General features: G+C 33.4%; 2 protein-coding genes across 2 annotated transcripts; one reads left to right on the top strand and one right to left on the bottom strand.

The window, feature by feature from the left end:
- Positions 1-3,346: 3,346 nt before the first annotated feature.
- On the top strand, positions 3,347-5,901 carry LOC110115503 (uncharacterized protein At1g65710). Its single transcript, XM_020848761.2, has 2 exons — positions 3,347-5,003; positions 5,075-5,901. Exons 1-2 carry the CDS (start codon positions 4,071-4,073, stop codon positions 5,570-5,572), a joined length of 1,431 nt encoding a protein of 476 aa, XP_020704420.1. The 5' UTR covers positions 3,347-4,070; the 3' UTR covers positions 5,573-5,901.
- Positions 5,902-8,753: 2,852 nt separating this feature from the next.
- On the bottom strand, positions 8,754-23,662 carry LOC110115481 (peptidyl-prolyl cis-trans isomerase FKBP12). The gene is made up of 5 exons (XM_020848728.2): positions 23,508-23,662; positions 21,668-21,701; positions 21,509-21,570; positions 9,868-9,920; positions 8,754-9,120 (listed from the first exon to the last, which is right to left on the bottom strand). Exons 1-5 carry the CDS (start codon positions 23,593-23,595, stop codon positions 9,019-9,021), a joined length of 339 nt encoding a protein of 112 aa, XP_020704387.1. The 5' UTR covers positions 23,596-23,662; the 3' UTR covers positions 8,754-9,018.
- Between the last annotated feature and the right edge of the window lie 1,528 nt (positions 23,663-25,190).

Below are 25,190 nucleotides of genomic sequence, written 5' to 3'. Positions count from 1 at the left end.
TGTTGGCTAAGACTTGGTCAATTTAAGTATAAAGATTAAAGATTGTGTTTTTGATATTTCCAACTCCTGCTATATATTGCCTATTTAAAGCGAGAGAGAGAGAGAGCTGGGCAGAGAATAATGAATAGCTCCATGGCCCTGACTGATTACTTATTGCCAGTTTGCACCGCAGGATGTGGTAACATGCGGGTACTTGTGAGAGGTTTTTCCTTCTAAAATAAAATTCTTTGCGCTAGCATGTTCAATAGCTTAGATTGGACTTGAATGCTTAGTTATTGCATGTAGTGATGTTATTGTAGATTTAGGACCCATAAGAGCCCCATTTTTTCTACATGGAACTAGGAAGTAGTTGGGATTGAATGTTGAATGTGTTTCATTGAAGCTAGTTTCAATCTTTGTTTGTTTGGTTTTTTGTTTTTTTGTTTTTTTTTTGAGAACTCGTACGATTGCGTTGTTTGAACCTCATTGAATTTTATGTTTGCCACTATCCTATTAATTTGTTTCTATTTTTTTGTTATTAAATTACTATGATGACAATACCAAGTCTTTATCCTCCTATGTGAGGTTATTGAACCTGTTATCATATATTTCACGTTAGTGTTAGCTAATTTAGTTGCTATAGAATTTAAAAGTTGTTGGCAAGTTCTTTAGATCAAATCCCTCCTACATCAAAATTATATTACCATACTCAAACTTTCCCCCCAAAAAAATTACCTAATAAAAAAAAAAAGATGAATGTGATTTCTAAGCTCACATAATTTGAATGTTCTAATATTTATAGAGTTTAGTTCCAAAATAAGAATCCTCCACTTACTTTCTACCAAACAAATACTGGAATTTTGTCCTAAAACTTAATTGCACTCGCTTCTCACCACACTGCTCGAACAAGTTCTCCCCAAGTGCAGCTTGTTTTTTTTTCTGATAGCAAAATTTTATTTTGTTTAGGAACTAATTAATGCTTAATTTAGAAAAAACAGCTACTCTCAGATGTTTCTGTTTCATCTTTTCCTTAACTGTTGGCATGGTAAGAGACTTGTCGCTATTAGCTATTTCATATGTGTTTATGCTTTATTTAGCAAAGCAGTCTGATCTTTGATTTTATATCCCTTTTAAAGGAATCCCCATTCAATAGCCATTGAATATTTGCTTATTGTATTTGCTTTTTCTCATTTTATAGGTTTGATTTTGTTAAGCAGCTGGGCTGATATGTTTTATCATTTGCTTCTTTTTTTGTTTTTAGCAAATGATCGTCTTACTTGTAACCTTTTCATTTATTAATGAGATGAGCTAAGGCCCCAAAATTCCCCCCAAAAAAAAATGTTTGCTTATGATAAATATGATTTGAACTTCCTGTAGAATGCGAGAAAGAATCGGAGGACCTCTATGCGTACACACTTTTTGAAATAATTATTGGTCGCCCCAACCTCTTAACACCTGTATGTTTGTACCTGCACCTGCATTTTTCATGTATTTTCCAGTCGATAACTGCTGCTGACTGTTTTCTCTCATTGTATGTCAAAATAAAATCAACAGATCTGAGAGAATTTGAGGGAATTTAGACTAAAATCAAAGTTAATTTTAACTGCATCCAACCAAATGACAAATCTCCTAAACTTCATTATTTTTAAACCATATTTTCTGTCTTCTGGCAATCAAATGAGCTCTTAATTGATATCTACTTCTGCTCCCTTTCTGCACTCTTAGGCTTCATTTGGGATGATTTTTTTATTGTTTCTTAAAGCAGTTTTTTAGTAAATAATTAAAATTTTTCTACTAGAAAATTGCTTTAAAAAACAGTAAAAAAATCGTCCCAATCAAAGCCTGATATCTACTTCTTCAGGCAATCAAATGGCATCTTTCTTAGTGATGAGAGATTATGACTTGGGGCGTGTGTGTTTGTTTTGCCTGAAAATTTCCTTTGTGCTTAGCTGAAACTACTACAGTGTTCATGAATGCTTGGTGTAGTGCTGTATTGTACATATACATGAACGCTGAGCTCGAATTCGCTTTGATCCTTAACTAATAAACCTGCTAATCAGGGCACTTTTCGCCTATCAAGTATCAAACATAAAGATTAATGGCAATTAACTATTTGTTCCAATTAAGCGTTTATTAGGTCAGGACACCTGACGTAGCTCTATATCCAGACCAATAACTTTTTACCGCGCGGGCCGACGACGCGACCCTGACTGGAACCTGGTATTTCTATGTATTAGTTGATTTGTGCAAACCAGGGTATTGTTAGGTATTGCTCGGTAACGAGAAATACCATTTTGTCCAGACCAATAACGAGCAATACTCCGGTTTTGCTAGGTATTGCTCGGTATTGCTCTTGAAAGAGCCGTATTTATCGTTATTGCCAAGTAGTACCTAGCAATACACGAACATAGAACCGGGTTCCGGTTCGGGTCGCGTCGTCGGGCCACACGGTAAAAAGTAAGAGCTTGTGGTGACATGTTATTGGTGTCCGGATGTAGAGCTACGTCAGGTGTCCTAACCTAATAAAAGTTCCTAGTGATGAGTTTGAGCACTTTTTTTCTCGTGAAGTTGTTGGATTTGAATTCCCAATTCTACAACAACATCAAACCTTTGTCCCACTACGTGAGGTCGGCTATATGAATAATTTTTTTTTTCATTGTGTCTTGTTAAAAGTCAAATTCTAGTTTAAATTTAATAAATAAATATCATTTCTAATATTTTATAACCAAGTCTTTTTATGTCTACTTCTACCTTTCTTAACATATATATATATACACGTCAGGCTTTATGTGAAGTTATGTGAAGTATTAGGGAAGAGTGCATTTTAATTCAAGAGTAACTGTGATGAACGACAAAGTAAGAGAAAAGAAGATAAAGTCCCATAAAAAAGAATATCAAAATTTGCGTAGATTCACAGAGATTAAATATCTTCAATTTTATTATTTCCTTAAAAGGCTGTAAATATCTCCAAATTTTGCTATAAATGTCTTAAATTTTAAAATTTTGTCTATGAAGTAACAAATTTTCACATAGATTATAGATTGGTGATAAATTAATCAAATATGTGATTTGAGCGTTTAAATATCAAGGGAGCCTCATATTCAAAGCATTCTGATAGGAAATGGATTAAGAGCTCGTAGAAAAAAAAATTCCAATTTTGTTTTACATTGGTCTGAACCTACTTCCAAAGGAGCCGTTATTACGTCCTCCGACCGGATGCAGAGAAACATCCGGTCCTAGGCAAAAAAACACCTGTACCGAGGTGTACCGAGTTTTTTGAGTTTTTTCAAAAAAAACTCGGTACTCTTCGGTACAGGCGTTTTTTTGCCTAGGACCAGATGTTTCTTGCATCCCGTCAACAGAACCAAATAAAAGCGCCTTCCAAAGTGAGTATAAAGTGAGCCAGCATGAGATCCTTCGTCGCTCAATTTGGGACCTTGTTTGTTGATACCCTCGATACGTTATTTGAAAGCTGTTTATTAAATTTGGATTAAGTAGTTCATGTGATTTATGAAGTGATTATTTAGTCCATTTTTATCATTATCAACTAAGATAAAAAGTTTATGATTCATATGACGACATCATATGGTTGATTATGACTTTAAAATATAAGTTTTTATGATGTTTAAAAACTTTTATTTAAAGAGAGTGATGACTAATGTGAAAATCTTCTGTATGAGATTGGATTTGTATGGGTGATAATTACGTAGTTTGTAAAATTTTTGAATTCAATACTATTTATAGTTAGCAATATTTTATCCCCCCATCATTTCGAAAAAAAAAAATTATAATAAACAAAATTTAGCCGTTGCCAGGATTCAAAATTTTCAAATAAAAATCGTATACCGATTTTTTTTTTTTTGAGAAAAAAAATCGTATATCCTCGGCAATACTAATAAAGGCGAGATCCAAAAGCCAGGCTTGCATAAGATGCCAGACAAACCAATATAAAGGCCACACGCCTCAACGGCTCCCTGCAATGTCCAGCCCAGCCTCATCGCCATGGCGCTCCCTCCAGTTTACATCAAATTTGAATTCCAATCCCCCATTTATAACATCCTCTTATAAGCACCAGAGCCCCATAAAAACCTATGGGGGTTTGCTGCAGTAAGAGGAGAGAGTCTTCCTACCCCGACATAGTTCCTTCAAATGATCCACCAAAAGAGAGGAGTACAGTGAAAGAGGAAAACGAGACTTCTAAAGCCGCAGAATGTGTAAAGATCACTACTTCCTTAACTACAAATAAGGCTGCTTGCGTTGCTGAAGGAGAAGATGAGAATACAGGGGAGACGCCCGTAAAGCAAAGTGCGCAGCTTAAGGAGGACAGAGGTAGCAAAGCTGCTGCCACCGTTACGACACCACTGAGGACGTCGAGCTGCACCAAGGAGGAGGTTGACGCCATCCTCATCCAATGCGGACGCCTCAGCCGCAACTCATCCGGCAAGGCCTCCAATGAGATTGCGGGGCTGAGGAGGCCGTCGGGCTCTAAGAGGAGCTACGACTTCGACAACGATGTGAAGGAGGAAGGCGAGGCGTTCGATAAATCCACATCGAGGCCTTCCCCTCGCCGGCGAACTCGTTCCGGGAGCAGAGAGAGGGGGAGCAGTGAGGGCAGAAGGATGAGCAGATCGCCTGGAAAGAGATCAGACGGCCCTGCCTCCTCTACCTGTGATAAACCAAGGCAGAAGCCGACGAAGATGATTTCAGTGCCTGCAACTGAAAAGGGAGCCCTTTTTGCTAATGGTGACAATGACAGTGGGAGTTCGGATGGAAAAAGAGTCTCCGCCCCACAGTATACAAGATCCCGGTCGCCGGTGAACAACGCCAGGAAGTCAAATGAGAACGCCCAGTCTCAATCACTGAGTCGGTGCTCTTCGAGAAAGGCTGAAGACTCTCCCCTTAGGAGAAACCCCTTGGGTGAGATTGATGAGAACACCCTCATAAACCATAATGGAGCCAACCTCAGCATTCTTCAGAGCAGTAGAGAAGTAGACAATAAGGCCATTCAATCAGAGATCATCCATGTAAATATAACTTGCACCTCTTCTAATCCATTTCCTCTTTCTTGTCCTAATTTCAGTTATCCATTTTTCAGCAGGCACAGAAGGTAGAGATAGTAGAGGAGTCAGGAGACGCAAAGTTGAACACTGGAGTTGAAAACCTCAACCCATTAGCCCAAACAAGAGCAAGATCTTCAAGGGGAACATCGTGTGATCTTGACAACAATCCTGTAATCAAACCAACATCTTTTGCCTCATTTATGCTAGAAGACATCCAGAACCATCAGCAGAACATTGCCTTTTCCTTCCCAACATGTGTTTCCAAGGCTTCCTCCTGCTCCGACCAGAGGAGCTACGAAACTGATCAATCAAACAACAAAAGCTTTCTGAAGAGTGAATTCGCGAGAAGAGTGCCAATGGTTGAGAGAGAAACATCAAAAGAATCAGAATTAGAGGTGAAAAACGATCCTAAGAAACCAATCATACACAAATACGTCACTGCAAGGAATGAAGTGCCTCAGGAATCAGCAGGCAGCAATAGCTTTATAGAAGAGGAGGTGGGGAATGAAGTTGGCCAGAAAGGAAAGCTGTAGCAGAAAAGATCATCCCAAGGTAATAGTAGTCACAACAAAGCCATTATCACAGTTGCAAAGCCATTGGGGAAGAAGTTCGATCACCGCCAACTCCACCAAAGTGGTCGTGGATGTGGGAATGGAAAGGTTGATGGCAGGGGCATCTCAGTTCGTCTTTCTGCTGCAACTTCTTGTACTGGAGAAGAATTTCCACTTTAACTTATAACTATATTTTCCACCTCAAAGATGTTATCGCACGTTGGTAATGAAGGGTGCGTTGTGCTAGCAATGCATACAAATGCGACTCTTTTCCATTTTAATTCTAGCATTCTCTAATGTTGGAAGGAACAGTCTCCATTGTCAACCGTTTACTTAGTTCACAGCACAAAGTTAAGGTCCAAGCTGACGTCACGAGAGCTATTGAGCCATATAGTTTTTCTCTAAAATTATAATATTGCACCATAAATTTTTGGTATACCTTACATATATTTTATGTGTGACACAATATTCAAAATACAAAAATAGGAGGCAACTGATGCCTTAAATTCATCCAATGTAGCACGAATCTTGAGATAATATTTAAATTGGAAACTCATGGAATCAAATATAGGACCAGCCAAGGAGATCGGGTAAGCGGACATATGGTCCACGGTAGCTCTTCCTCCCCTCTCATGCCACACTTGAATCCCCTAAAGTTCAATATGCCAAACACCAATTTCACCAAACTTATTTCACCAAACTTATAATCCAACTAACATCAAGATAAGATGAACCCATCGGCGCACAAGGAAAAGCGATCCGACTCCAAATGAACTCCAATCAATTACTCGAAGTGTTAATTAAAACTTTCGGGCATTGATTGAATGACTAAATAATCTTCAAATCATACATGCATATAGTGAAATCAAGCGTCTTGATGATACTAATCCGAAAAGCTCATGATAACTTAATTTCGACTTCAATAAATACTTAAATATTTAAAAAATCATTTATAATTGGTCTTTATTCTCTACATGACAATGTGCAAGGAAGCTTCAATGTTGATTTAAGATTGGAGAGAGTTGTCATTGTTGGCTGCCAACATCATATCATCAGCATCCAACTATATCTAACGAACCATCACTGCCCGACCAACGTTGTTGAATCACCTCTATCGAACCATCATTGTCCAACCATGATCGACTATGATCCTTCAATTATCGTTGCTTGATTATGATTCTCCAACCATCGCATAACCATGATTCTCTAGCTACCGTTGCCCAACTACTATCCTTCAAATACCATCACTCGACTACAACTCCCAACCATCATTGCTTAACCATAATCCCTTGACCACTATCACTCAACTACACTATCCTTCGGCCATCGTAGTTTCATTAAGATCCTCCAATTTTCTCCTAGCTACAGTTTCTAGATCACAGTCACCCAATGACGATCCCCCAACTATCATCTCCCAAATACAATCATCGGCAACCATCACTCAATTATGATCTTCCAACCACCGTTATTCGTTTATAGTCTTCCAACAACTATCATTCGAATACGATCCCTACCCATCATTGCTTGACTACAGGCTCCCAATCATCATCGCCTGACCACAATCCTGTAGCAACCACTCCATGGCTATTATCTCCTCTTCTTAAAGAAGAACAATCAAATATATCATAAATAATATCTTAAAGATAACTCCTATGTTAGAAGGCTTTCATAACTTCCATATTCTCTTTTGTTTTTCTCTACTATACTATATCATTATCTTCCACAATTAAAGATAAGTGCATCATGTATAACAAACAACATACACTCCTCAAATCATTTCAACTGGTCTAAACTTTGTGATTTTTCATTCATTGATTTCCTAAGTAAATATTTGATTTTCCTTGCAACCCTCTTTTATATATATTGGACATTCATATAAAATAAAAATATTAAATATTTTCTCTTTATCATTATAAATCTTTTAGTGCGCAATAAATTTCGAAGAATTTAATTATATTAGATATGCAATTCTAACAATCCAAAGCCACTGAATCACTTATATTAGGTGCATGCGGGATCGACAAATTCAACTTCTCTCATGCTGTACATAAACACCAATCGACCACGCCAGATAAACACTGCAGCCATTGAAAGCTCCTTATTTTGTACTTAACAAGGACAGCTGAGGTTAGCTCAAGTTACAAAACTAAGATGCCACAGATTTATCATCTCTTATAACACCCATAACCTATGTTCTCGTGGATTTCTTCTTGCCGTTTACATGAAGAAGGCACCAAAAATATCAGAACGATGACATGTCCCTCTGTATTACTATTTTATTCTCAATAATAGCAGTATAATTAAGTCAAGTAAAATTGAGCTCGAATCATAAGCAACTCCAGCTTAACCCGCCTATCAAAATCTCATCTCAAAATTCAAGCTTGAGTCAAACTCGCACATTGAGCTCAAGTTTGGCTCGTCCGTACATTCCAAGCTCAACATAAAATCAATGACTCGAGATGATTTACAAAGGAAATAAACCATAGTTATAACTCAATGGTGAAGGAATGACAAGGACAACAATGGTGGGGGTGGGGAGTTCGTTGGACAAGGATTGATGAGGCCAACAAGGATTGATGAGGCCAACAATGCAAGCAAGGGAAGTTGCACTTGTTGGAGCAGGATAGACGATCCAAGTTATGTGAGCCACTACCGGAAACTATTGCGCCGGGCAGACCAAGGTTTTAGTGACGACGGATCGCAAGTTATGAAATGGGTAGTATAGACTATATGTTGCGAGGTGCAAACGAGGGAAGTGAAACTATGGAAGCAGACATAATTAAACTTTTGAATTCATTGGATTAGAGTGTTACGAGATCAAGTAGCTCAACAGCTAATCGAGTCGAGTCATAACAAGCTCAAGATGGCTTGGACTTGTTGGACTTGTGGGTTGACAAACTCAACTCGTGAGCTTACTAGTAAGCTGAATTCAAGATGGCTCGGCTCCCTTAAAGGCTTAAACCCTAATTCAATAAACTAGAAAATAAAAAAGCACCGAAAACAAAATGCAGTTTTTATTAGATAAATGCAATCGAAGGAAGAAAAAAAAAACATTTCCTTTCCAGATATAATCCTACATCGATATAATCCCCATCAGCACCATTGAAAACCGCTACTACATTTCAATCCATTTAAATTTTGAGAAAGGCGTAATAGTTCGGTATCATTGGAAGACCATACTGGTTATCACAACTTAAAGCATTCTGCATACAATTTAAAAAAGCATGGATTGAAATAAGAAGCCTCCAACAAATATAAAAAAAGTTACTGCCTAAGGTTTGAAAATATTTGTGTAAGGTAAATCAAAGCCTCCAGTAATGCACCATCAGGTGACTGCCATTAGATCCAGCTTAAATATCAGTTACAAGCGTGTAAAACAAAAAGACAGTCATAATACTTCCAGTTGAAATAGCAGAATTCTATCAGTACTACTGGGCACCAAGGACTTCAATTTCAAATACCAAAACAGAGTTAGGTTGAATTCCCCATGCTGGAAATCCATTAGCTCCATAAGCATAATCTGGAGAGCACTGCAAATCAAGAAGCAAATATTCAGCCGAAACAGCATTACTATGAAGCACGCCTAAATCTAAAATCTCCATAACAGCCATCATAAAGGAAAACTAGTGTGATAACTAAGGTTTCGTTTGGTTCTTCTTTTCCTTTTGTAAAAGGTAGTTTTAGAAATAATGATTAAGAGAATAGAGTTTTCTAATGGAGAACTAAATGTAAAAAAGCTTCTCAAAACAGTAGAAAAATGAAGTTCCCTAAAAAGCATTTCAATATAAGCGTTCCTCCAAACAGCGAAAAAAAACACCGAAACAAACGAGGCTTAAAGCATAAAGACTGATATTTGAGGATCAGAAACTTCTAGTTCCAATATAACTTATGAAATACCACAAGAACAGTGAATGACGATTAATCAAGACAGCCTCAGATAATTGGGAATACTGATAAAGGTTAGATTTCAGATATGGCACTGAATAAAGTTATAGGATAGATAATAGCTTCTTGGCAACAATTATTTGCATTTAATAATAATAAAAACTTAAAGAAACACTAGTAATCCAGGAAGTTGAATGGAAACTCCTGAACTAAACATCAGTGCATGATCCCATTTAGTCTTCATTGAAATGAAGTCACGGCAAAAAGCTACCTTCACTAAAATTGGCAACCCCTTGCTTAGGAATTTTTTCTCCCCCCTCTAAAAAAATGATGATTGTAGAGGTTGAGGAGCCCAATTTCAAAAATTTTACAAGCAGATAAGAATATATTACCTGGAGACGTGCAATTTCACCAACTTCCATGCCCATAACACCTTCATCCCATCCTAGAAAATATAGCACATAGCATTAAGTTGATATCTATTTAGTAAAGCATATTTAAATAACTAATTAGGTTAGAGGGGTCATAAGATGAACAGTCTAGAACAGTTATGAGAAGGCTGGACAAACAAGGGTTTACGGGATTGCAATTCCATATTGAAGCCCATCTGCACTTTGAAGGAGCTCTAATTACCATTTTACAGACGATAAAGAAAACCTTTCAGCATTATGATTTCTTATGAATTCACAAAAGCATGGCATTAATACCAAAAATATAAGAAAAGATAAAACTTCTATTTTATTGAAAAGCCGTTACAACTCCAGATACAGTTTGTCGTAGTAAAAGGAAAAAATATATATAGGACTAATTACAGCCGTTGAAATTAACTCTTTTAAACACCGAATCGCATGTCTCTCTTCCGCTCCCCAAATTAACTTCTCCATCCCCAGCCGTTCCCTCTATTACCGGCTATAAATTTAATACGCCTCCTTCCACTCCTTCACTGCCTCAGACTCTTAAGCCTCCTTTCTGACAGATTTGCTAATGATTTTCTAGAGCTCTTCTTGTTCTAGTTTTGAAGAGAGAATTTAAAAGAGAAGAGAAAAGGAGGGGGATTGAGAAGAAAGGAGTAGAGAGAGAACAAGCATGTGAGAGATAAGTTGAGTGAGAGAGTTATCGCGTGGCCTATTTCATTTATTAAATATAGCATGACCTGATACAAATACTAGTCCTTTATCTGAATTAAAAAACATCAATTAGAACATACAATTAACAAATGTCCAAATTCAATAATAAAAGAAAGCATAAATAAAGCATAGAATAGTTACAAAAGATAATGCTCTCCAATGAATCAACTAAGGAAGAACAGGCATGCTCCTGTATCAATTCATAAGATATCATGGAAGGCAACATTATCATCCCAATACTACTCAATGATATAAGCCATCTTAGATTCTAGATTTCTTTATGTAAATCTAATAGAAGATCCAAAAACATTACGCAGCAACATACACAAAATTTTACGAACCACAAACTATTAATTTTAACGACAATTTTTACCTTCAATGAAAAAAAGAACTAATGAGAATCAACCCAAATATAATTCAATAGTTCTAGAAAAAATGCTTACAAATTAATAATCATAAGAAAACCATACAACTAAATGATACCACGTGCTCAATGAAACGCAAATTGTATCAAAATTGAATAAAATCAAATACAAGTTCAATCTAATAACAATATTTAAAAATAAAATGAAATAAAAGAAAATAAGCCACCAAAAACAGAAGAATCAAGCCAGTGTTTGTATCGAGGGAAACTCAACCACAAAATTTTCAAGTATCTGCCCTGATCAAAGAGTTGACCATAGAAAATCGACAAAATATCACATACAAATAGAACTTTATAATGAACAAAGTCTTTTTATATGTTAAAGTGATGAAATTTTGAATATTTATTTTTGTTAAAGCATCGCATCAACTAAAGATTTGAGTAAATTTTATGTATTTTCATCCGTTGGTTTATTTTAATTTATTTTATAATTTAGATTAAATAACAAAATAATCCTTTGACTATTCATGTGGGGTTGGTCCTAGAGTAACACATTTCTCAAATTTAGTCCCCAATCATAACAATTTGAAAGAAAATGATCCCTCATGCAAAAAATGTGATACAAAATTGATCCCAATTTAGACCCTCGACTATACCAAATTAATCTCAACTTTGTCCATGAGAGACCGCCTTAGATAAATTTTGTATGGCCAAGTGACCAAATTGGTTTTAGATCAATTTTGTATGGCCAAGGGATTAAATTGGAGAATTGTGATGCTCTGAGTGACCATTTTGAGTAGGGGTGTCAATTTTTGACCCGACCCGACCCGAAACCCGACACGGAAAAATCCGGGTTCGGGTTGACACGTTTAGCAAATGGGAAGGGTTCGGGTTCAGATTTTTTACCCGCTACAAAATTGATCCCAATTTAGACCCTCGACTATACCAAATTAATCTCAACTTTGTCCATGAGAGACCGCCTTAGATAAATTTTGTATGGCCAAGTGACCAAATTGGTTTTAGATCAATTTTATATGGCCAAGGGATTAAATTGGAGAATTGTGATGCTCTGAGTGACCATATATAAATAGTCGAGAGACAATTTTGAGATTTAACCCTTTATAATTTCAATGGTTTACACATGCTTGTGATGATGGCCTAAAGAAATGACTAATTTCCAATTTCCTAATGTTTAAGTTGACCAACAAATTTGGTTTAATTCTTGGATACTGTCGAGTTCAACTCTCAATATCACTTGTAATTGTCATATCAAAGGCTCAATTCGTAGTAGTTGACTTTTACCAAATCAGGCAAATTGTGGCTATCACCTTTATGGTATTCCTGTGAGTGTTGTTGGTTCAATACTAAGGTTTGTGATGGATTTAATACTCATGTAAATAAGATAAACAAGGAAAAAAACTCTATAAACATTTTCCAAATGTAATTTGATATAAACATATGATATCAACAGCTCTTCAGATTATTGCTTTACTATGGTAATATGATCGACCGACCAATTTGATTTTGAGGGAATTACAAAATTTCCTATTCAAGAGGGATGTTTAGGAAGGTTCTGAATCAAAAGGTGAATTGTTTAGAAAAGTATTAATTATAATTGGGAAGAAACTATTTAGGACAATATATCTAATTTGAATTTAAAATCTAAGAGGGACTTATTTAGAGAAAGGGAGGAGGAATCAATGGCACGATAATGAAGAAGCTAGAATGAATCAGATGGCAAAATGAATATGAAGGACGAAGATGAACAAAGAAGACAGCTTGCTCTGGACCACCCGATCCCAATCCCACCCGAGCCCTATTGCAGTCATTGACCACTAGAATGAAGGCATGGGTGTGTGATAATATAATACGTTATATTTATTAATAATAATATACAACAACTACTAATCTTTTATACCACTGCGTGGTTGACTATAAGAATCCTTTTTCTCCATTGTATCCTATTAAGAGTCAAATTCTCATTAAATCTAATAAAAATAATATTTTTATTATTTTCTAATCAAGCATTTTTAGGTCTACATTTACCTTTCTTAACATAGGTTGGATCTAATACATATAATCACCTAACAGAGTCATCAGAAAGCCGGCGTTTTATATGACCAAACCATCTAAGGCTACTCTTTCTAATCTTATCTGCCACTGGAGCTATTCCAACCTTTTCACATAAATACCCGTTTCAGATTTTATCTCTAAATGTAAAGCCCATCATCCACTTGAGCATCTTCATCTCTAGAATACTTAATTTTATTATTCACTTTTAATGGCCAACATTCTGCACCATAAAACATTGCAAATCTCTCCATCATCTTATAAAATTTTCCCTTAAGTTTAAAGGGTACATTACTATCACACAACAAGCCCGATACATCCCTCCACTTCAACCATCCAACTTGAATTCTACTAATAATATCATCTCTTTCACCATCGCTTTGAACAATAGACCCGAGATATCTAAAACATACAATGTTTTTACTGACATGATCACCCAATGTCATAATCCCACAACTAGATTTATTACTATTAAACTTACACTCCATGTATTCAATTTTAGATCTACTCAAATGAAAACCTTTAGAATCTAAGTTTGACCTCAATAATTCAAATTTTTCACATACTCTATCTCTCTCTAGTCTTAGGAACAAAAAGAATATCATAAGCAAAAAACATACACCAAACTACATCCACTTGCAAATGTTTAGTAAGAGCGTCCATGACTAAAGAAAAAAGATATGGGCTTAAAGCTAATCCTTAATGTAATCTCACTAAAATAAGAAAATACTTGGCCAAACCACCTTGTGTTTGAACACTATTAATAGTTCATGTATACATGCCTTAACGACTTAAATATAAGCATAATTAAATACTCTTTTGTATATAACTCTCCTGAACATTTCTCTTAGAACTTTATCATATGTTTACTCTAGTCTAAATCAATAAATATCATATGTAGGTCGTTACTCTCTTTGTACTTCTGCAACAAATCTTTAAGCAAATGTATAGCTTTTAAAGTAGACTTACCCAACATGAATCCAAGCTTATTTTGAGAAACATAAGTATCACATCATAACTTATGCTCAATTACTCTTTCCCATAATTTTAATGCAAGAAAACTTAATTCATTTGTAATTTGAATAATCTTGTGCATCATCTTTATTCTTCAAATAGGAATCAAAACACTTTTTCTTCACTCATCTTGCATCTTTTAAGTCTTCAAAATAATATTTAAAAGTTTAATACGCCAAGAAATTCCATAATCGTCTAAGAATTTCCACACTTCTATTTGAATATCATTGAGTCATGTTTTTCCACATTTTATTTTCTTTAAAGTCTCTCTAACATTTTTACTAATACAATGATAAAAATAAAAATCTCTATTTTCAGTTAGAGAGCTAAGGTCACTAAGATCAATCGTATTCTCACAACCTTCATTAAAAAGTTTCACGAAATATCTCATCCACCTATATCAAATATTCTTTTCTCAAAATACAAATTTCATCTTCATCCTTAATGTACTTCACTTAAACTAAATCCTAACTTCTACTATATATTTATTTAGCTAACTTATACATCTGTCACCCACTTTAGTATCTAATTAATTATATAAATCATTAAAAGCTAATTTTTTTCATCACATATAACTTGTTTAGACTCCCTCAAGCCCCTCTATATCTATGTCAATTTTCCAAGCTTTTACATCTAAACCAATTTCTATAACAAAACTTTTAATTTTGTATATTTAGTTACAATTTTTTTATTATGTCATCGACTATATTTACTAATAGAACTTTTTTCTTTTGATTCTCTAACACATACTTTCCAACTTTTATAATTTCACTAGTTACTTTTCCCACATAACATATTAACTTTCTCGGGAACAACCAAAATCTAAATATCTTAAATCTTACTCTCAAAATTATTTTTATTGCATTATTTAAACATCTACATCTAAGATAATATTTTATTTTATTTTTAATTTTAAACCACTTGATCTTAAAGTCCAAATCTAATAAGCAAATTTGGATACATAATTTTTCACTCATAATGAACTTATAATATTTACCATCTAAATAATCTATTTTTCATGTAAGAAAATAATTAATATATGTTTTATTATGTGAATACTCATAAGTGATCAAATATTCCTCTCTTTTCTTAAATAAAATATTAACAATTACACAACCATACAATATAGGAAAATCAGATATGATCCTACCGCCTTTATTAGTCACTTCAAACTCATAGCCACTATGAATACTTCAAAAATCTTCTACCACTATACCAACAAGTCCAGTTAAATCTCCTATAATAAAAATTTTTCTTCAAGATGTATTCTTTATATTAATTCATCTAAGTCATTCCAAACTTACTAGATCATATATCTTAAACACATATTAAAATCTACTTAATAAACATAAACACTTATAATATTAATAATATTAACATCAACAATAATCTTAAAATTATAATTATATATCCAATTTTATTAAGTTTTACAATATTATCCTTCAAACTCTTAGTAATAATCACACCTACACTATTTTTATTATGATTCTTACCTGAACATCATAGTTTAAATCATAAACTATCAACATTTTTAGCCTTTTCTCTGATCCATTTAGTTTCCTAAATACATAGAATATTTATCTTTTTATAAATCATAATATCTATTAATTTCATTGATTTGACTGTAAGAGTACTTATATTTTAAGGTTCTATCTTAATTATAGTTTAATAGTTCTTTGCACACATCCGTCCATGATGTGAAAACCATTTCTTATTTAACGTTTCACCCAAGTGCCAGTGCATCAACCTTTCCACACAATTTCGCTGTATTTAACCCATATAGCATGTTGCTTACAAGGAATGCCCTAGCATTAATATAATGTTCAACAAATTCTACGCTAATTGTCAACTACCTAAAGCCTCTTCACATTTCTCATTCAAAACTTGGGATTTGGCAACAACAATATTTTTATTAATAATAATATAATACACATAAATTTTTTAAAACCCTCTTTAGAATGAGGTGCTGCTTCAAAATGCCTCTAGACATATGCCTCATTTAAAAAAAACGCTATCCTCACTAGAAACAATAAAGCTTAAGCCTCAAAGCACTCTTTGCACGCCTCAATTTTAGGCGCCCTTAAAGGTGTGCGCCTCAAAACATTTTTTTAGAGAATGCAAACCTTATGAATTGAATGTCGTCAAGGATTATCAAATTCAAAACCCCTTGCCCAATCTTCATCAAGACATATCTCACAAATATAATCATCTTTACTATTCCAGACAAAGTCATTAGGTGTTATGCTTATGTCCACATCCCACCTAAAGAACGAAACAACTTGATCCAAAAACTTTTAAATGCATGTTTAATTATTATTCTCCCAACCAAAAAGATTATAATTTAGAATCCAGTTTCATTTATTTACTTCACATTCAGAGATAATTCTATCAGTTTGTTCAATTGACTTATCAACTATATTATGCACGATTTATTCAACATCACATTCAGAAAGAGGTTTACTGTCTTTCAGAAGCTCAAGTTACCATTCAATGGTTATTATTATAAATTTAAGTTCAGATTTGGGATTAGTTTTAAGCTTTGAATTACTCTTTATGTTCAAATACAATTGTACTTTCAATATAATTTGAAGTTTATGTTCCAGCGTATGTTTAGATTTAGAATTGATCTCATGCTCAAACTCAATCGCAAATTTAGATTTAATTCTTCATCAAATACATGTTCCTGTTTATGAATAATTTTAAATTTGTTTTATATTTTATTTTATTTTTAATTTTAAACCACTTGATAAGTCCAAATCTAATAAGCAAATTTGGATACATAATTTTTCACTCATAATGAACTTATAATATTTACTATCTAAATAATCTATTTTTCATGTAAGAAAATAATTAATCCATGTTTTATTATGTGAATTCTCATAAGTGATCAGATATTCCTCTCTTTTCTTAAATAAAATATTAACAATTACACAATCATACAATATAGGAAAATCTGATATGATCCTACCGCCTTTATTAGTCACTCCAAACTCATAGTTACTATGAATACTTCAAAAATTTTCTACCACTATACCAACAAGTCCAGTTAAATCTCCTATCATAATTTTTTTTTCTTCAAGAGGTATTCTTTATATTAATTCATCTAAGTCATCCCAAACTTACTAGATCACATATCTTAAACACATTAAAATCTACTTAAATAAACATAAACACTTATAACATTAATAATATTAACATCAACAATAATCTCAAAACTATAATTATATATCCAATTTTATTAAGTTTTACAATATTATCCTTCAAACTCTTATTAATAATCACACCTACACTATTTTTATTATGACTCTTACCTGAACATCATAGTTTAAATCCTAAACTATCAATATTTTTAACCTTTTCTCTCATCCATTTAGTTTCCTAAATACATAGAATATTTATCTTTTTATAAATCATAATATCTATTAATTTCATTGATTTACTTGTAAGAGTACTTATATTTTAAGGTTCTATCTTAATTATAGTTTAATAGTTTTTTGCACACATCCGTCCATGATGTGAAAACCATTTCTTATTTAACGTTGCACCCAAGTGCCAGTGCAGCAACCTTTACACACAATTTCGATGTATCCATATAGCATGTTGCTTCCAAGGAATGCCATAGCATTAACATAATATTCAACAAATTCTACGCTAATTGTCAACTACCTAACGCCTCTCCACATTTCTCATTCAAAACTTGGGATTTCGCAACAACAATATTTTTATTAATAATAATATAATACACATAAATTTTTTAAAACCCTCTTTAGAATGAGGTGTTGCTTCAAAATGCCTCTAGACATATGCCTCATTTAAAAAAAAAAGCTATCCTCACTAGAAACAATAAAGCTTAAGCGTCAAAGCACTCTTTGCACGCCTCAATTTTAGGCACTTAAAGGTGTGTGCCTCAAAACATTTTTTTTAGAGAATGCAAACCTTATGAATTGAATGTCGTCAAGGATTATCAAATTCAAAACCCCTTGCCCAATCTTCATCAAGACATATCTCACAAATATAATCATCTTTACTATTCCAGACAAAGTCATTAGGTGTTATGCTTATGTCCACATCCCACCTAAAGAACGAAACAACTTGATCCAAAAACTTTTAAATGCATGTTTAATTATTATTCTCCCAACCAAAAAGATTATAAATATTATCATTATAAAGAAAAGATAAATTCCACACTTCTAATATATAACATTTTTTTAAAACCAACCGTTCTTTTAAAAACTCACATTCAGAGGGGGAATTTTAACACACTTCATGAATACGAGTTTTTTATCCGTCTCACTAACTTTTAATCTCGATCTATCCTTAACCTCCCTTAAGCTCATAAATTTGACCATACTAAAAAAATTTTGCAAAATCGCATACAACAAACAAGATATAAAGAAGTTTGGAAAACTGGCCATCTTAACCAAAACCTTCGATCATCCTTCACATAAAAATGTTAATTCTGACATAGATATCCCGATTGCTAATAAGAAATGTACAAGGATGACAAAACATTGTACAAAATACCAAACTAGTGAATACATTTCTTACAACTTATCTCTTTAGTTTCATGTATGCACAACTAATCTTTTCATTTCGGACATCCCTAATAACATTCAGTACATGTTAAAAATAACTAAATAGATAAAAGTGTTCATGAAGAAATGAAAGCATAGTCAAAGAATGACACATGCAATTCTCGATCTTACCAAAACAAATCATGTTGGATGCAAATGAATCTTCAATCAAAAATATAAGGCTGATGGGAGCATTTAAAATGGAAACTAGAGTTATTGCAAATAGATTTACTCAAACTTATGGCAAAAATTATAAAGGAATCTTTGCACTAATTGCTAAAATTAACTCTACCCAGGTCATCCTCTCTCTAACTATGAATCTTGATTGATCTCTCCACAAATTAGATATAAAAAATGCATTTTTAAATAGAGATCTAGATATATGCGTGCGTGCGCGCGCTTGTGAAAAAGATTCATAAAGTTAAACTCAAATAAAAAGGATAAGGTTGATGATGATGATATCAACAGAATACCAAAAAATCCATCAAAAAATAAAATTACAGAAAATGAATGCATATTAAAAGAAAATTATGTGCCTCGAGCATTCCCAAGTTTGTTTTGACGTGTACAATCTCTATTTTTCGCTAGGGCACAGTGCAAACGTGTATAAATGACTAATTAAATTCATAAGAAAAAAACCAAGTGTGTCATAATCTCGAACCTACCCTACATATTAATAAAATATATTTTAGTAAGCCAAATGAGAGATAAACATATTAGATTAACAAAAGATGCGGCTTAAGCAAATACAAAGAGTTCAAGCGAAAAAGGCCTATGCAATAAAAAGAGCCGTAAATCATAAAAAAGGAATATATATTTCTGTTTTCAATCATGAAAAAATAGAATATAACAATAAGATCCCTAATAGAAATTATTTTCCAACTCAATTTGTGCTCTCTTGCTAGAAACAAAAAAACTAAGGATTCAAGGAACATAAAAATATTTAAATTATGCTGGTAAGCGGCTGTAAAACTCATCTCCACCTTTTCATAATTGCTCGTACATACATGCATAAGATAAAAAAATATTATATCCTACATCCAGATCTTTGAATGGTTAAGATCTAAAGCAGCTCGATCATCCTCTTTTGACAATTCTCAATGTCATATTTAATTAGTTGAACCTATTTTAAATCTCAATAATGCAAATATGTTATTAAATAGTATAAGATGAATGAAGATAAAATCATAAAAACTCTCCCTCCCTCCCTCCTTCCTTGCTAGATAAAAGAGCTCTTTCCTGCTTTCACCCAGTTTTCTATTACTGTAAGATCATGATGAAGGTTTATTTCTATTTGGAATTGATGATATGGTTTAGTTGACTGCCATACGGCTTCCTATGTTAATCACCATTTCATTTTTGATCTATGGTACATGTTAGCACAATAAATGGAACCCTGACGTGAAACTCAATAAATGTAGTCAAGTACCTGTGCCAGCTTTCAAGTTCTACATGAATGGTTGTACAGAAAACCACTAGGCTAATTTACTTACCACTACCTAAATCAATTAATCTTATCATAAAAACTAAAAGAAATTATAAATATCATCATTTTAACAAAAAAGATGCAGGGAAATGCCCAGGCATGCTAACTAGTAAGTGACAATTTGAGCAAATACTTGCACACTTGCTATATACTGTGCTAGTAAGATCGACAAAACTCATCTTCAAAAGCAAACCATGCCAAAAGATTTTTTTTAAAAGCATCAACAGTAATCAATCCATCCCTTAGGACCTTAATATTGCAAATTCAGATGAACAGGAACTATCTATAAATAACCATTCTCACAGGTATTACGGCCAAAGCCTAAAACCTGGGTTTAGAATAAAAGCCACTCAGTTTTATCAAAAATAACTAAAACTAAAATTACTAGGATTACCGTCGTACCTAAGAATAACCGAACAACTCAGCAGTCAAAAAGTATAACAAGATCCCAAGTAATGGTGATAATTCAAATTTTTATAAGCAGTAAAAGGAATCAAACCAAAAGCTATTATGTTCCCATCATCATAATCACCATCAAATAGACTAAGGCTTCGTTTGGGACCGCTTTTTTATTGCTTCTTAAAGCAATTTTTTAATAAAAAAAATTTTAATTTTTGTACTAAGAAACTGCTTTAAGAAGCAGTAAGAAAGCCGTCCGAAACAAAGCCTAAATCAGCTAAAAGAGTGAGTTAGGCTATAGTCACACTTTACTATAATAGCAAATCATATGTGACCAATTTAAGTATTTTACTAAAGCTTGATGACAGGAGAGCCGGTTGAATTCCCATGAATGCAAGCACCAATGGTATTACTAAATCTTGACATTTAAATCAACTGCCCAAAAGCTAACTCAAATAAAAAGACAAAATGACGCTGAACAGAAAATTTGACTAAGAGAAGAAAGATCTCAAAGATAATTAAAATCAAAATGGGACTTTAATCTAAAATAGTATATCATATCAATAAAGTAATCAATCCCAACATTTCTATCCATAGTATGTAAATCCAATGTTCAAAATAAACAGCAAAGAAAAGTACAAAAAGATTAATTTTAGATCCTATCAAATTCATCAAAGGAAAGGGTAACTCTAGAGTCTAGAGCAATAGTTAAGTTGTCTCCACTATGCCCAGCAATTCATAAGTTAGAATCACGTAAATAGCCTGTAACAATATGAGGAAGGTTATATACAACAAGCCGCCCCTAAAACCCACATTTCTGAGTCTTATGCATCAGTAAACCATTTTTATCAAGCTATAAAAGGTCACTAGCATTGAGTTTAAATGGTCACACCAAAAAATGCATGAATCATCTTCAAAACAACTATTAAGAACTCTAGAACAGTGTATACTTAGTTCAGGTATTTCTTCACGGAAAGAAAATTTGATTTTCACACTCACCTTTGATAACAGAACCCAAGCCTATCTTAAATGTGAATGGTTGTTGTCCGGGATCTTTGGTACTGAAATAAAAAAATAGGGGAATGATCATGATCGATCTAAAAGAGACAGATTCTTCATAATTTTCATTTAAAAAAGAGATAAACTTTAATGACTTACCTCCAAAACTTTTTTGATAGATCACCATCCTTACCTTAATATACATAAAGTAAATACAACTTGTAAGCACTAGTAACTAAATTATTAAAGCATAAGAAAGGAAGAAGAACTTGCACATACAAACAATAACTCATAAAATCAAACAAAGGGCTCAGAAAAATAAAACCTAGGCGAACTAGTGGAGCAACAACTTAAATGACCACCATAAACGATGAAAGCCCAACTGCTTAAGTAGCAGAATACTCCACATGAAAGATATACTGAGAATATAGGCTTTACGAGTAATCCAAGACAAATGCATGGGAAAAACTAGTCCAACGGAAGAATAACAGTAACAAAGGTTCAAAACTAAATGATTGGTTCATGTTTCCATCAATCATTCCCTAGCTTTTATGCCACTCTGATTGACAGTTGCGAAAAGATGATCAAAGGTTCAACTGAAGAGAAAAGAAAATAAAATAAATTATATATTTTCTTCTCATTTTGAATGGGAGCCTTATGAGAAAAAATAAAATTACTCGTCCAATTGTTGATTTAGAGTCAAAAGAAAATAAATTATATGAAATATTATAATCAAAGTAACACATATCGCCTCAGAAATACATATAGATTAAAATTATTGGGGGATTTACATACATGCAATTGAATTTCTACATGTTTACAAGTATAACACCTAAATCTTTATAGTTTTTTTTTAACCTAAATCTTTATAGTAACTTATATAAAACATTCATGTCTAAATGACATCCAAATATATGCAAGAAAATGTGTATTTAACTTTAGATAAATTAATGTTAGTGATATTTTTTATGTATTTAGATATTAGGTTGTTATGTGAATAAGTAAAAAGATTTGGGTGTTAGATAAGTAAATACATAAGAATTTTTTAATTTGATGGTATACATTTAAATTCCCTGTAGCTATTTTATTACACTAAGGGTAGTTTGGGTGTTATGAAAATTTTTAGTATGTGAATTCCATCAACTTTCTAATCATTTTGAGAGAAAAACAAAATCCATCATGTTCATTAATGTTTTCCGCTCATTTATTTCCTTTTCTTCTCGTTGAAAATTCCCAATTAAAAGAAAGCATTTACTTTCATTCTAATTATTTTATTTTCTCTTTAAAATCTAACCCAAACATACTGGAAAACAGATGCAGCGTGTTTGTGATCAGAACACTAATATCAGCTTGATCCAACAACTACAAGAGTCAGCCAAAAAGAAAGGATTGTCTAGTAACCTCATAATATGATAACATCAACAAAACAAAATTTGGAGATCATCTCAATTTTTCAATATGTGAACCATCACAAACCATGATATTTTTCCATTCCAGAGCTCATTAAGAATATATATTCCAAGATTCAAGATCTTAGAAGAGACTAAGAACCCCTACAAATCCATCTATCATATCATTATCCCATACTTGCAGCACGTGTTAAACCGTCCTCCTTGCTGCATATTACTCATTCTAATCATGCTTTCCTCAACAGCGTCACCTTAAATATTATCGCCCCAATAAAGCACTACTTACATTTTAGTAAGACCTTATCTTTTAAATCACACTGAACAATTATTAACAAACTATAACGAAATTCCTGTATTAAAACATCAGTAAATGGTTATGGGCGAATCGGCCCCGGTGAATTATTGGTCCAACGGTGTTCCAAAAGTTGTAGAGCTCGCCATCTTTCATATCGCTTCTTTTTCATTTTGAAAGCCACCGCGAGAATATAAAACCTAAGGTCGCGATCAGATGGTGTTGATCCAAAACAAAAGAGCGAAAAAATTAGAAGAAGAGAAACAAGGTAGAAAGAAACGCAGCAGGCAGGACTAACCAAAGCCAGTACAGTGGACGGTGACGTTTTGGCCGCGGACAGGCTTGGTTCCATTGCCGGTCTTCAGAATCTCCTTCTGCACTCCCATCCCTACTTTTTTCTTGGTCGCGCCGCGTCGACCCCAACCAAACCGGTCGACTTCAGGGCAGATAATATATATAATAAGATAAGTGGCGCGACCCTGGGTGTGTTTACCAATTTTCCCCAATTTTTATTTGAGAGAAATTGAGGGTTATTAAATCAATAAAATAAATAAATTTAGAACTAGGCAAAATCACCCTTTGAGTGGGCAACTTACTCAAGTTATAAAAATATTTAAAAAAAAAAATTAAGAGAGAGAAATTAGGAGAGAGAAATAAACTAGAATGGATAAATTAAAGAAGTAGGTAGTGAAATAAAATATAAGAGATAAATAAAAAAATTCAAAGCTTTTTTATTGATGTCATGTTGGGGAGTTGGTATATAAGAATTTTTGTAATTAAAATCTGAAATACAAAAAAAAAAATTCTTATTTTTTATTAAATAATTTAGAATGAAATTTTTTATAAGTTATTATGTGTTAAACAGATTCATAATTTAATTTATCATAATCAATTTAAAAATATATCTTTTTTCATAATTTTTTATTCATAATATATTATTACTATTTTAAATTTATCTTGTTTTAAAGAAAACGATATCTAAAATAAATATTTAAATTAATCTTGTTTAAAATAAAATAATGTTTTAAATAAATATTAACATGATTTTTCTGTTGGGAATGTCGCTATTTTTAGAAGTCAATTTTACAAACTTTTAATGGACAGGTACATCGACAACAACCATGATGATGCCTTTGTCGTTTTGCTAGCTGAGAATAACCAGTTATGCCCAAGCCTCTACCAATCATTCCTTCTTATTTCTTGTCTGCATTAGGTATGTCATCAGTTATTTAAAAATTTTATGTTTTCGGTGTGAAAGTGCTCTAATACAACTTGAAAGTTTGAGGAGGTTGTTAGACCTCAATGAACTAGCCTTAAGGCTCACTAAGATGAAAGCAATACTATCACTTGATGCGAAAGCTAGTACACTTATCAAAAGCTACAAAGATGGTGATAATAATCTAAATCAATACAACATAATATTAATCACATATTTTTCAACCAAACAGTTATCACAAAAATAAATGTGAAAAATAAAGTGTGAACAAACAAAATAAAAAATAAACACACCAGATTTTATAGCGGTTCGGTCCAACTTGACATACGTCTACTCCCCAGAACCTCATGTTCCAAGTATTACATTAAACATTTAGTGACTCTTCTTTAGCCCCCACAGCTAGGTGGAGAAACACTTACAAAATCTTTTCAATTCCACCAACCTAGTATGACAGAGGACCGAATCTCCTTTCAAAGGCAGAGAACATTGACTCATTTTTCTCCCTCTAGGAGATGGTAGAGAACCACGAATCCCTTTCACCTTCCCCGGTGCGCGCGGTGGAGTAGCTGGGTCTTGTAACACCAAGGAGATTTTCTTCTTCCCAAAACTTCCCCCAAGACAAACCTTGAATCTGATGTGCTAAGATGCAAGCTTGCTAGAGCAACCGTGTGAAACCCCCTCCACAATCCCTTGAAACCCACAATGATCTTCTCCCTCTCAAACTCCACTATTTTCTCACTCCCTTTCAAAACTCTCTCTTCAAGT

This window comes from Dendrobium catenatum, unplaced genomic scaffold (assembly GCF_001605985.2).
Source record: "Dendrobium catenatum unplaced genomic scaffold, ASM160598v2 fragScaff_scaffold_1483, whole genome shotgun sequence".
In the NCBI taxonomy this organism is placed as follows: Eukaryota; Viridiplantae; Streptophyta; class Magnoliopsida; order Asparagales; family Orchidaceae; genus Dendrobium; species Dendrobium catenatum.
The sequence above is the reverse complement of the archived record's forward strand: the minus strand, read 5'-3'. Positions and strand labels throughout refer to the sequence as shown.

Excerpts from the sequence above, each read along its gene's own strand:
- LOC110115481 (XM_020848728.2), bottom strand. The coding sequence starts at position 23,595 with ATGGGAGTGCAGAAGGAGATTCTGAAGACCGGCAATGGAACCAAGCCT. Across the intron at positions 21,702-23,507 it reads CGTCCACTGTACTGGCTTTG|GTAAGGATGGTGATCTATCA; the intron begins GTTAGTCCTGCC and ends ATGTATATTAAG. Across the intron at positions 21,571-21,667 it reads CTATCAAAAAAGTTTTGGAG|TACCAAAGATCCCGGACAAC; the intron begins GTAAGTCATTAA and ends TTTTTATTTCAG.
- LOC110115503 (XM_020848761.2), top strand. The coding sequence starts at position 4,071 with ATGGGGGTTTGCTGCAGTAAGAGGAGAGAGTCTTCCTACCCCGACATA. Across the intron at positions 5,004-5,074 it reads TTCAATCAGAGATCATCCAT|CAGGCACAGAAGGTAGAGAT; the intron begins GTAAATATAACT and ends TCCATTTTTCAG.